Source organism: Bos grunniens, chromosome 5 (genome assembly GCF_055505025.1).
Source record: "Bos grunniens cultivar Pamir isolate PY7600 chromosome 5, Bosgru_T2T1.0, whole genome shotgun sequence".
In the NCBI taxonomy this organism is placed as follows: Eukaryota; Metazoa; Chordata; class Mammalia; order Artiodactyla; family Bovidae; genus Bos; species Bos grunniens.
The window spans coordinates 29,706,807-29,719,624 of record NC_141169.1 but is presented as its reverse complement, the minus strand read 5'-3'; the positions used below and the strand labels follow the sequence as shown (position 1 = coordinate 29,719,624).

General features: G+C 41.4%; 1 protein-coding gene across 6 annotated transcripts in view; it reads right to left on the bottom strand.

Annotated features, from left to right (window-relative positions):
- LOC147371610 (uncharacterized) overlaps positions 1-12,691 on the bottom strand; it is a 130,702-nt gene extending 118,011 nt beyond the window's left edge. For 4 of the 6 annotated variants that reach the window (XM_086399479.1, XM_086399483.1, XM_086399480.1 and 1 more), the window contains exon 1: positions 12,333-12,691. In XM_086399479.1, the coding sequence (XP_086255605.1) occupies positions 12,333-12,691 (359 nt within the window). Of the gene's footprint in view, positions 1-1,477; positions 1,596-12,332 lie in introns of those variants that run through there. The other 2 variants (XM_086399482.1, XR_015163657.1) reach the window with 2 other exon arrangements.
- Positions 12,692-12,818: the final 127 nt, after the last annotated feature.

Sequence of the window (12,818 nt, the reverse complement as noted above, 5' to 3'; positions counted from 1 at the left end):
TTTTTCCTTCTACAGCCAAATAACTAAATACAGCTAGCAGATTTCAGAAAAAGCAATTTGGGGACTTTCCTGGTTGTCCAATGGTTAAGACTTGCACTTCAAATGACAGAGGATGCTGGTTCAGTCCCTGGTCAGGAAACTAAGATCACATATGCCATGTAGCATGGCCAAAAAGTAAAAATAAAAGGCAATTTTGGAAGGGTCTGAATGGGTTTTGAAAAGTTCAAGTCCAAAAAGTCCCTTTGTGAAATCCATAGAGCAGAAAGAAAGGAAGTTTACTGTTCTCTCGTGCATGAAAACAGTTAACAACTGTTAACACCTAATTAATTAGCTAAACACCTAATTAGTTAAACACCTAATCTCATTACAGTGAGGTTAGAACATGAGTCTACAGTCTCCTGAACTATGGAATGTGAATATCCCCCCACCAGGGTCTCCTAAAAGTAGGGATGTCTTTATTTGCCCAACTTACTACTGGTTAGGTCAGTCTAGGGATTGAGAAATCTGAAAAACCAAGGTTGATCTGCTGAAGTATTATTGGCTTGCTGGAAGGTGTGTAATACCAAAGTACAAAGTACTGGGCACATTCTTCTCAACTCCCTTTTGTTTAAACGGTGTAGCAAATATTATCCTTACTCTCTACAGGCGGGGGGGGGGGGGTGGGGTGGGGGAATAAATAAGTGAAGTTTCTCACATTCCACAAGGTACTCAGCTAGTCTTAGAGCCCTGATTCCTAAAACCACAATACCTATTTTGACAAGCATCACTGCTATACTACCTTCTCAGACCCAGAAAACACATATTTATGATCATTCCAAGAACCTAAGGACATGGCTTAAGCCTATGCAAAATGGAAACAGATAAGAGGCAAAACATGTCAATGCTTTTTAGGTCCTGTGTTGGTTAGATTCCCTTGATTTCTGGTGACAGAACTCCCAACCCAAAAAGACTTAAGTCGAAAAGAACTCTGACTCAAATTAGTGAAAGGTTTAGGAACAGAGGGGCTTCCCTGGTGGCTCAGAGGGTAAAGCGTCTGCCTGCAACGTGGGAAACCTGGGTTCGATCCCTGGTTCAGGAAGAGCCCCTAGAGAAGGAAATGGCAACCCACTCCGGTACTCTTGCCTGGAAAATCCCATGGATGGAGAAGCCTGGTAGGCTTCATGGGGTCGCAAAGAGTCAGACATGACTGAGCAACTTCACTTTCACTTTAGGAACAGAGAGCCCGAGGCACAGCCTGGGCAAGGCTCAGATAATGTTATCAGTGACCAGACAGTGTCTAGGGCCACATCTGCCCTCTTCTCTCTTTCAGGTGGTAAAGTCTTTGGAAATAATGCCAGTCTTCATGCTTCCAGGACCCATGGCCAGTTGAAAAGATCAAGACAACTTTTTGAAACACTCCAGAGTTCTACATTTGAGTCTCAGTTGATTCTTCAATTGACAATACTAGGTCAGAAGTCCATCCCTGAGTCATTCATCCTATTTCAATGGGATGGGTCATGCTGATGGGCACAGCACTTCATCCCAGGGGCTGAGGACACCCAAACCATGAGGACTGAGACAAGGAGAGTTGTGTATCCTCCAAATGAAAGCAGGGCCTGTGATTAGGGAAAGCAGAAATGTATGGTGGGAAGGCACACTACAAATGGCCATTATAAATACATCTCTGCCTTCTGATTAGACCCTCCTGTTTGTCTTTCTAAGCATAGTGCCATGTTCAGAATACTGGCTTTTCCATGGGAAAATAGCATGCAATGAGAGAAATAAAAGAAAAAAAGGACACTGGCTTTGCCATCAAAATGACATGAATCAAGTTCTGGCTGCGTCATTCATTGACTATATGACCTGGGGCAAGTTACTTTGCTAGTGTCACTCTCGTCATCTGTTAATGGGGATAATCTCCCTAAAGGGTAACTGTGAGGAGTTAATGAGGTGAGGTACTTAGTGCTTAATAAATGCTGAACTTCATTCAACATTTATTGCATGCCTACTGTGTACTCTGCTCTTGGTGCTTGGCTTAGAGCCCTGAATAAGCTAGACTTGTTCTCTGCCCTAGGGAGCATATACAGTTGTGATCAGTGCTCTCTCTGAGGAAGATGTTCAGGAGAATGAAATCTGGCCCTCTCAGGGAGAGTATCAGAGGCTTCCTTGAGGAAGTGACATCTGAGCTGAATTTCAGAGGATGAATAGAGTCTTTCAGCATAATGGATCAGCTTGTGTCACAAACAAACAAACAAAAAAAAGAAAAACAATATCTTCAAGGAACTGAAAGACAGTAGGCAGGGCTGGGAACCCGAAGGGCAGATTTTGGGATGGCTACTATTTCCATCAGCTTGTTCCTAATTTTGTTAAGACCCTGGGTCCATAAGCTCAACACTTATTTTAATGGCTAACAACAAAAAAAACTTACTAAATTTTATTATATTTATATATTTATTATATCCTATTCCTAACTGTTCCAATAATCCAGCTGCTTCCCCTGAATTCCTACATATTTCACACTTGAATAGAAAGTGAGGAAAACATTACATAATAGTTCCTTTTGTACTCTTGACCCTAATATAAGCCTTTCTCTTTGGTATTGCTTTAGAAAACACAGAACTTAACATAACTGAAATTCAATTCTTATTTATCTGCTAAGGAGTTCACAGTGTAATGAATCATAGCAGACTAATGTCAACAAAAGCAAAAAATAAAGCAATTCAATAAGTGTCACTTTAAATACCTCAATATTTAAAACTAAAAGCATTCAGGTTACATAAAGAATAACCAGGATTCCCTGAACCATGGAATCACCACAGACCTGAGGCAAATGTCATATTAACTGAAGGCCCGGGAAATGAACATAAAGTGGCCAACGTTCCCCATTTCTAGTTCAGTTTTTAAAATAATAATAATACACAGATAATATATGACATTATTTTGTTTCTAAAGGAAACTATTTGGGAACCTACAGAGAATTACATGGGAACAAGGAAAATTACCACTCAGAATTTACCTTTTGTTTTTGGATGATTGGCATATGGGATCTTAGCTCCTTGACCAGAGATCGAACTCACACCCCCTGCATTGGAAGTATAGTCTTAACCACTGGACCGCCAGGGAAGTTCCCAGAATTCACCATTTTTAAAGATAAAAATCTCTCACATCCCATAGTGCAACCCAGGCTGCATCCTTCACGTATCTGAATCTTTCAATGTATCTGAAACTGATATCAACCTTCTCCTTGGAATGATTTGTTTATTCCATGACTCTAACAGCTAATAATAAAAATTTTCATTTATTACCCACCTTCTTTATAGTAGGGAGTTTTACAGAATTATTTCATACAGTACTCACAACTTTACCAGGCAGGTGTAAGTATCTGCACCCGACAAAGAAGAAAGCAGACCAGCGGATGTTCTGTCACTTCCAGGCCACCGAGTGAATGGCCATCCTGGTATTCCCACGTAGTTCAACTGACTCCAAAGCCCAGACTTCCCTACAATGCTGCCCTGCCTCTCCAGCTCTTCTGAATCCTAGTCTCTATAACCATTTGCCCCTTCCTCCACCAATTCTCTTGAATCATCCCTTAGGACTCATTTGGTCTGTGTTCAGTCCCTTGAGAGTTTCTTATAAACTTAGGTTGTGAACCACCATCTATGTGAAGAAGATTCCTAAACCTCACAATTGCCATGACTTTAATATTTCGGATTTACCACATCAAAAAATAATTCACTCTCTTCTTCCCTAAACAAACAACATTTTCCAGCTTCCTCAATATCTGTAATGATGTCCTAAGAAAGAGGTAAAGTGATGCCCTAGAAAGCATTTGCTGGCTGTTTCAAGACGCTGGATCTTTGAGAAATCTCTTAGCACTCATCAATAGCCACCAGTCTGTTCCTCCTTTCTTCTACATGCCCAATACAGTGTGTACTATATAGCAGGCACTCACTCTGAAGCCAATGGATTCATCATGAAGTCCTGCCTCTTCTTCAAATCTCTCAACTGGTCCCTTCTACTGCACTTCCACAGCAACCATCTTAGCCTCAGAATTAATGCCTGGATGACCACATGTATAGACTGAACGGAGATGGCTAGAGTGATAAACCATTTACGCTGGGACTTGGCCAGTTGTTACCTGATTCAAGGGTATGACAGAAGTAGCTCTAAGGCAAGGAGGGGATAATACATCTGGATACAGTAGTACAAAGACATTCCTTTTACAACCGACTTAACCTTCCTTTCCCTCTTTCACCCAATTCAACCCACAATAAAGCAGAAGTTCAGCAAACAACTTTCCTGGGGTACAAAGAAGTGGCTTCCTAAGGCAGACACAGATATCTCACCCAAGTCCTGATCTCTCATACCAGAAAATGCTTCAAACAGGTCTCCATGCCTCCACTCCTTCATCACCCCTTTCTGAGCATGAGCTCATAATTTCCAGAACAATTTAATTCGATCATTCCCACAACTCAAAATCACAAAGATATCTATTCAGCATTAAACTGAGTTTAAGCTGCTCAACTCTTTATTTAAGGCCTCTGTCAAATGACACCTCAATGTTTTTTCCCGCATTGTGGTCCAGTGAAAAAAAGCTTCCAGAATGTTTGTTTTTAAATATTTCTTTATTTTGGCTGTGCCAGGTGCAGGATCTTTAGTTGCAGTATGCGGGATCTAGTCACTTGCTGCTCAGTTTTGTTCAGTTCTCTGTGGCCCCATGGACTCCTGCCAGACTCCTCTGTCTATAGGATTTCCCAAGCAAGAATACCGGGGCAGGCTGCCATTTCCTACTCCGGGGGATCTTCCCGACCCAGTGACCGAACCCACATCGCTTGCATTTCCTGCATTGGCAGGCAGACTCTTTAACACTATCGCCACCAGGGAAGCTCCCTCGTCCCCTGACCAGGGATCAAACTCAGGCCCCCTGCTTTGGAAGTGCAGAGTCTTAGCCACTGGACCACCAAGGAAGTCCCTGAAGTCAGAATATTTGAACAAATCTCATCACCACATTTTATTAATATTTTAGTCACTTAGCATAAGAGGGTAACAGTACCCACATGTCCTAGGATTTTTGTGAGGATGAAACAATATATAAGATGGTTAGTAAGAGCACTGGAACTGCTCCACATGGCCCCTCACTCTGGTCAAGACCCTGCCTCCCTAAGTATTTGTGAGAGGAATAAAGACTACTTTCCTATCAGAAAAGATCCTTCATTTCTATAAATGTCATCCTGGAATTCCAACTGACTTAATTATTTATACAGTATAATGTTTTCTGAAGAGTCCGTATTTTTAAAATCTTTCATAAAAATTTGGAAAAGCTCTCATTTTTGTACCTGACAATAAAAAATTGGCACCTGCATGAAATGTGTTTGCTTCAGCTGCTGAAAGTAACTTCTACAGGGAGTACTGTGGATACTTACAGGATTTTCTTAGTCCCTCCAATATTGGCTTCCGTCTTACCTGTCAAGCTAAGCAGGTAGTATTAAGCTTATAAAAGAAACATCACTCCTTTCAAATTCTCTCTCACTTCTCAGGTTATGGGAACAAATTATTAACTCTGATCCCAGAGGAAGAGCTTTTTGTTCCACTTTATTATCCACCAAAGCTTAGGAACAAAGAAATCGAAAAACTTTCTTTCTAAAAAACCAAAGGCTTAAACAGTAAGATATACATTTATTTATAAACATAAATGATGCCATATACCAAACTGCATGCCAATGCATACCCCTCATCTGCCCCAATATTAAAAGTGGGAGGAAACACTGGAGAGAGCAGACACTATTAATAAATTGCTAACCTGTCAGCTACCTTTTTGCTATTGTGCTTTTATTTTCTCCCCTTCATATTCTGTAGGGCCCTTCTGAGTTAAATTTTATAAAGAAACATTTGCCTTCTGCTCATATAGCAACTACATGACAGGTATGTCTGAAAATATGAGAAACAGGTTATGATGGGGCTAATACCAATTCTTTATTTTTATAGGGTCCTAAGAGATTTCCTTGGGAGTCTGATGAAAGATACAGATCTTCTCCTTGGGAAAAAAATGCTCCTACAAATAAACTTACCATTTCTAGAGGAAAACAGACATACTAAACATCTATTGAACCACATCATCATTACCTCCAAAGTGCCACATATAAAATTTTACTCTAAAGTTTCATTCTTGAAACCCAGCCTTCCAGCCTTTTACCTCTCCCACCCATTTTTCAACTTAGAAACCTCGGATAAGTCTAATCTGTCTTGGTTACCAACCAAGATTGATTCCCTTTTCTAACCAGGCTGGACTGCAGTGTAAATCAATTCATCACCACTCTCCCATTCATGCCTCATTTTCCTATTGCCATAAAATCTGCCAATATCTGACTATGGGTCTCCTTTACCTCTAACCTGCTTCTTATTTGTTTAATCTCAGCAAATTGCCAAATCACTGTTTGTCACTGTTACTCAAGCTGGGAACCCAAGACATCACCCTAGCTTTCTCTTTCTTCCTACAACCAGATACCGACCCTCCCCTTCTTCTTCCATTGCTTCTGCACACACCACTCCTCACTTCAATTAAGTAAGCCTCGCCACAGCCCCATCCCGCCCAAACTTCTCTATGATGCTTCTAGAAGCTAAATAAAAAACCACTTCCTGCCTGAAATCCTTTGGTGGCTTCTCATGGCTTTCAGATCAAAGCTCAAAATCCTTAGCTTAAAATGCAAGATTCTGTAGTATAGTCTGAAATCAGGAAGCCCTGATTCCCCCAGCTCTGTTTTCCTATTTAAAGACTATTTGGCTATTCGAGGTCTTTTGTGTTTCCATACAAATTTAAAACATTTTTGTTCCATTTCTATGACAAATGGCATTGGCAATTTGAGAGGGATTGCATGAATCTGTGGAGAAGGCAATGGCACCCAACTCCAGTACTCTTGCCTGGAAAATCCCATGGATGGAGGAGCCTGTTGGGCTGCAGTCCATGGGGTCACTAAGAGTCGGACACGACTGAGCAACTTCACTTTCACTTTTCACTTTCATGCATTGGAGAAGGAAATGGCAACCCACTCCAGTGTTCTTGCCTGGAGAATCCCAGGGATGGGGGACCCTGGTGGGCTGCCGTCTATAGGGTCACACAGAGTCGGACACAACTGAAGCGACGCAGCAGCAGCAGCACTGAATCTGTAGATTGCCTCGGGTAGTAACAGGAGTTACTGCCTGAAGTAACAGGCAAATTTGGCCTTGGAATACGGAAGGAAGCAGGGCAAAGGCTAATAGAGTTTTGCCAAGAGAACGCACTGGTCATAGCAAACACCCTCTTCCAACAACACAAGAGAAGACTCTACACATGGACATCACCAGATGGTCAACATCGAAATCAGATTGATTATATTCTTTGCAGCCAAAGATGGAGAAGCTCTATACACTCAGCAAAAACAAGACCAGGAGCTGACTGTGGCTCAGATCATGAACTCCTTATTGCCAAATTCAGACTGAAATTGAAGAAAGTAGGGAAAACCACTAAACCATTCAGGTTTGACCTAAATCAAATCCCTTATGATTATACCTTGGAAGTGAGAAATAGATTTAAGGGACTAGATCTGATAGACAGAGTGCCTGATGAACTATGGACGGAGGTTCGTGACATTGTACAGGAGACAGGGATCAAGACCATCCCCATGGAAAAGAAATGCAAAAAAGCAAAATGGCTGTCTGGGGAGGTCTTACAAATAGCTGTGAAAAGAAGAGAAGAGAAAAGCAAAGGAGAAAAGGAAAGATATAAGCATCTGAATGCAGAGTTCCAAAGAATAGCAAGAGATAAGAAAGCCTTCCTCAGCAATCAGTGCAAAGAAATAGAGCAAAACAACAGAATGGGAAAGACTAGAGATCTCTTCAAGAAAATTAGAGATACCAAGGGAATATTTCATGCAAAGATGGGCTAGATAAGGGACAGAAATGGTATGGACCTAACAGAAGCAGAAGATATTAAGAAAAGGTGGCAAGAATACACAGAAGAACTGTACAAAAAACATCTTCACGACCCAGATAATCACGATGGTGTGATCACTGACCTAGAGCCAGAGATCCTGGAATGTGAAGTCAAGTGGGCCTTAGAGAGCATCACTACGAACAAAGCTAGTGGAGGTGATGGAATTCCAGTTGAGCTATTTCAAATCCTAAAAGATGATGCTGTGAAAGTGCTAGACTCAATATGCCAGCAAATTTGGAAAACTCAGCAGTGCCCACAGGACTTGAAAAGGTCAGTTTTCATTCCAGTCCCAAAGAAAGGCAATGCCAAAGAATGCTCAAACTACCGCACAATTGCACTCATCTCACACGTAAAGTAATGCTCAAAATTCTCCAAGCCAGGCTTCAGCAATATGTGAACCATGAATTTCCAGATGTTCAAGCTGGTTTTAGAAAAGGCAGAGGAACCAGAGATCAAATTGCCAACATCCCCTGGATCATCGAAAAAGCAAGAGAGTTCCAGAAAAACATCTATTTCTGCCTTATTGACTATGCCAAAGCCTTTGACTGTGTGGATCACAGTAAACTATGGAAAATTCTTCAAGAGATGGGAATACCAGACCACCTGACCTGCCTCTTGAGAAACCTATATGCAGGTCAGGAAGCAACAGTTAGAACTGGACATGGAACAACAGACTGGTTCCAAATAGGAAAAGGAGTACGTCAAGGCTATATATTGTCACCCTGCTTATTTAACTTCTATGCAGAGTACATCATGAGAAACGCTGGGCTGGAAGAAGCACAAGCGGGAATCAGATTGCCGGGAGAAATATCAAACACCTCAGATATGCAGATGACACCACCCTTATGGCAGAAAGTGAAGAGGAAGTAAAGAGCCTCCTGATGAAAATGAAAGAGGAGAGTGAAAAAGTTGGCTTAAAACTCAACATTCAGAAAGCGAGGATCATGGCATCTGGTCCCACCACTTCATGGCAAATAGATGGGAAAACTGTATTTTTGGGGGCTCCAAAATCACTGCAGATGGTGACTGCAGCCATGAAAGTAAAAGACGCTTACTCCTTGGAGGGAAAGTTACGACCAACCTAGATAGCATATTCAAAAGCAGAGACATTACTTTGCCAACAAAGGTCCATCTAGTCAAGGCTATGGTTTTTCCAGTGGTCATGTATGGATGTGAGAGTTGGACTGTGAAGAAGGCTGAGCACCAAAGAATTGATACTTTTGAACTGTGGTGTTGGAGAAGACTCTTGAGAGTCCCTTGGACTGCAAGGAGATCCAACCAGTCCATTCTAAAGGAGATCAGTCCTGAGTGTTCTTTGGTAGGACTGTGCTAACGCTGAAACTCCAATACTTAGGCCACCTCATGCGAAGAGCTGACTCATTGGAAAAGACTCTGATGCTGGTAGGGATTGGGGGCAGGAGGAGAAGGGGACAACAGAGGATGAGATGGCTGGATGGCATCACCAACTCGATGGACATGAGTTTGAGTGAACTCTGGGAGTTGGTGATGGACAGGAAGGCCTGGCATGCTGCGATTCATGGGGTCGCAAAGAGTCGGACAAGACTGAGTGACTGAACTGAACTCAACTGATCCTTTTACTCAAACAAGGTTTAGCCCCTCTCTGTTCCTGCCATGACTGTAATTTTATGGTGTCCTCAGGGGACAAAGCCTGGCTATTTACCCTGTTTCAGTTGTTACTTCCATGTGGAAGAGCAAACTGGAGGCTGGTTGTAAGTATCTAACCTTTTTCCACTGTTTTCTTGCACCAAGAAATGTAAACAAGAGTATAATAATCTCTGGGTCCATCCATTTTGCTGCAAATGGCATTATGTCATTCTTTTTTATGGCTGAGTAATATTCCACTGTATACACGTACCATGTTTTCTTTATCTGTTCATCTGCTGATGGACATTTTGGTTGCTTCTATGTCTTGGCTATTGTAAATTGTGCTGCTGTGAACATTGGGATGCATGTATTTTTTTGAATTATGTTTTTTTGTGAACATATACCAAGGACTGAGACTGCTGGATCATATGGTAGATTGATATTTAGTTTTTTAAGGAACCTCCATATTGTTCTCCATAATGATTATACCACTTTAAATTCCCACCAATCGTGTAGGAGGGTTCCCCTTTCTCCACACCCTCTTCAGCATTTTTTTTGTTTGTTTTTAGACTATTTGATGATGGCCATTCTGACTGGTGATGCTCAACATCACTAATCATTAGAAAAATGCAATGCTGAATCACCTCACACCAGTCAGAATGGCCATCATCAAATAGTCTAAAAACAAACAAAAAAAATGCTGAAGAGGGTGTGGAGAAAGGGGAACCCTCCTACACGATTGGTGGGAATTTAAAGTGGTATAATCATTATGGAGAACAATATGGAGGTTCCTTAAAAAACTAAATATCAATCTACCATATGATCCAGCAGTCTCAGTCCTTGGTATATGTTCACAAAAAAACATAATTCAAAAAAATACATGCATCCCAATGTTCACAGCAGCACAATTTACAATAGCCAAGACATAGAAGCAACCAAAATGTCCATCAGCAGATGAACAGATAAAGAAAACATGGTACGTGTATACAATGGAATATTACTCAGCCATAAAAAAGAATGACATAATGCCATTTGCAGCAAAATGGATGGACCCAGAGATTATTATACTAAGTGAAGTGAGTCAGAGAAAGACAAATATCACATGATATCACTTATATGTGGAATCTAATTTTAAAAACAACACAAGGAACTTATTTACAAATAGTAACAAACTCACAAATCTTGAAATCAAACTTACTGTTACCAAAGGGAAAACGTGGGGGTAAGTGATAAATTAGGAGATTGGGATTAACATATACACACTACTATATATAAAATAGGTAACTAACAAAGACTTATACAGCACAGGGAACTGTACTCAATATTTTGTTAACAACTTACATGGGAAAAGAACCTAAAAAAAGAATGGATATATGTTTATGGAGAGAGAGAACTGATTCACTTTGCTATACACTTGAAACTAACACAATATTGTAAATCAACTATACACCAATAAAAAAATTTTAATGAATAAAATGCAAGGGTCTCATGATCTGGCCCCACTGGTCGTATAGCTCCATCCTCTACAAGCCACTCCCACCCAATTCTACACCTTGAACCACTTTTGCTGTTTGCCTCTGTGCCTTTCCACAAGTTGTACCCTCTGCCTGCAACATCCCTACCATCTCTTCACCTAAAATCTATAAGTTTTCTTTAAAAAAAAAATCCCATAAGTCACTTTCTCTAAAAGAATTCTTTAACTCTGCAGTTTGAATTTTAAGATCCTTTAGCTCCTATAAGTCCATACCTCTTCCTCCCATCATCTCAACAGGTTCTCACGTGACACTGCTTTACTCATCCATCTCCCCAACTTGATTCTAAGCTTCTTGAGGACAGGGCATTTGTCTTAACACATCTTTCTGTCTGCAGCACTCAATTAACCTTTGTTAAACAAACAGTTGATCCCAGCCATTTTCTTCCTCTGCTGCTCTCAGGAGAAAGTACAAAATCTGAGTTAGACTTTCATTGTTGCTAAGAAATCTCATAATTTGCCCTCAGTTGCCACAAAGGACAAACCTTCACCACACTCATTTCCACAATGTTCCTCTCAGCAGACAGCTTCACTCTTCATTTCACAGAAGGGGGAAAAAAAAAGTCACTGAGTAAGATCAGAAATTTAAGAATCTGCAACTACTAAAGCCCACTGAGCTCTAGAGTTCGTGAGACAAAACTAGAGGGTCCATGGCTTACAATGAAGATCCCGTGTGCCGCAGCTAAGACCCAACAGAGCCAAAGAAACAAATGAATATTAAAAAAAAAAAAAAAAAACAACCTATCAATTCTGTTTCTCTGAAGAATCTTGAGTAATGGACCAACTAAGGAAATGTTCCAGATTAAAGGAGTCTAAAAGACACTTGACAACCAAATGTAATGTGTATTGGAGTGGACTGGATCCTTGACAAGAAAAAAAAATTTTTTTTGCTGTTAAGGATTATTGGGACCATTAGTGAAATGTGAATAAAATCTTGAGATTATCATATTATAGCACTGTTAATTTCCTATTTTTGCTCTTTGTACGACGGTTATGTAACAAAATGCCCCAAGTGCACACAAAGTATATAGGGGTACAGGCCTATCCATGTGCAACTTTCTTCAGGTGGCTCATAGGAAGGAAGAAACCATATCCAGAGGAAAATGATAAAGCAAACGCGACTAAATGTTAACAAAGGGGGATCTAAGTTATCAGATATACAGTTTTCTTGTAGTATTCTGGGAACTTTTCTGTAAATCTAAAATAATTAAAAACTTCAAACTTCTAAGGTAAAAGCGCAAACTCTACCTGGTCCTCTGTCCTCCACCTGAGGCGTTCGTGGCTGCAGTTGGGAGACCGGAGTCAGAATTTCTCTGAGGCCTCAAGGCTGCACCCTCACAGAAGCAGCGAAGACAGCGTCCACCACCACCTGCAGGGAAAGACAGTAGCTTCGCGCCGAGCAGGCGCAGCTCACTCACACCGTCTGTCTCCCAGCCCCGGGCCTTCGGATTGGCCGAGGGCGCAGTGATGTCACGTCCTTCCTGGCAGGGCAAGCGTGCAGCTCCCAGCTCCACGTGGAGCTCAGGTGCGAGGGCTTGGCGGTCAGATGAGGTCCCAACAGGCTCGCGGCTCCTCAGCCTCAGATCTCGGCCACCGTGGGCGGCCATCTGGCAAGCGCACTAAAAGACAACAAGAATCTTGGCCTCATAAAGCTAACCCCACTCCCACCTACAAACCCACTGTTGTAACCCTGCCCCCACTTTCCATTCAATTTCTGGACTAGGAGTTGGGTAA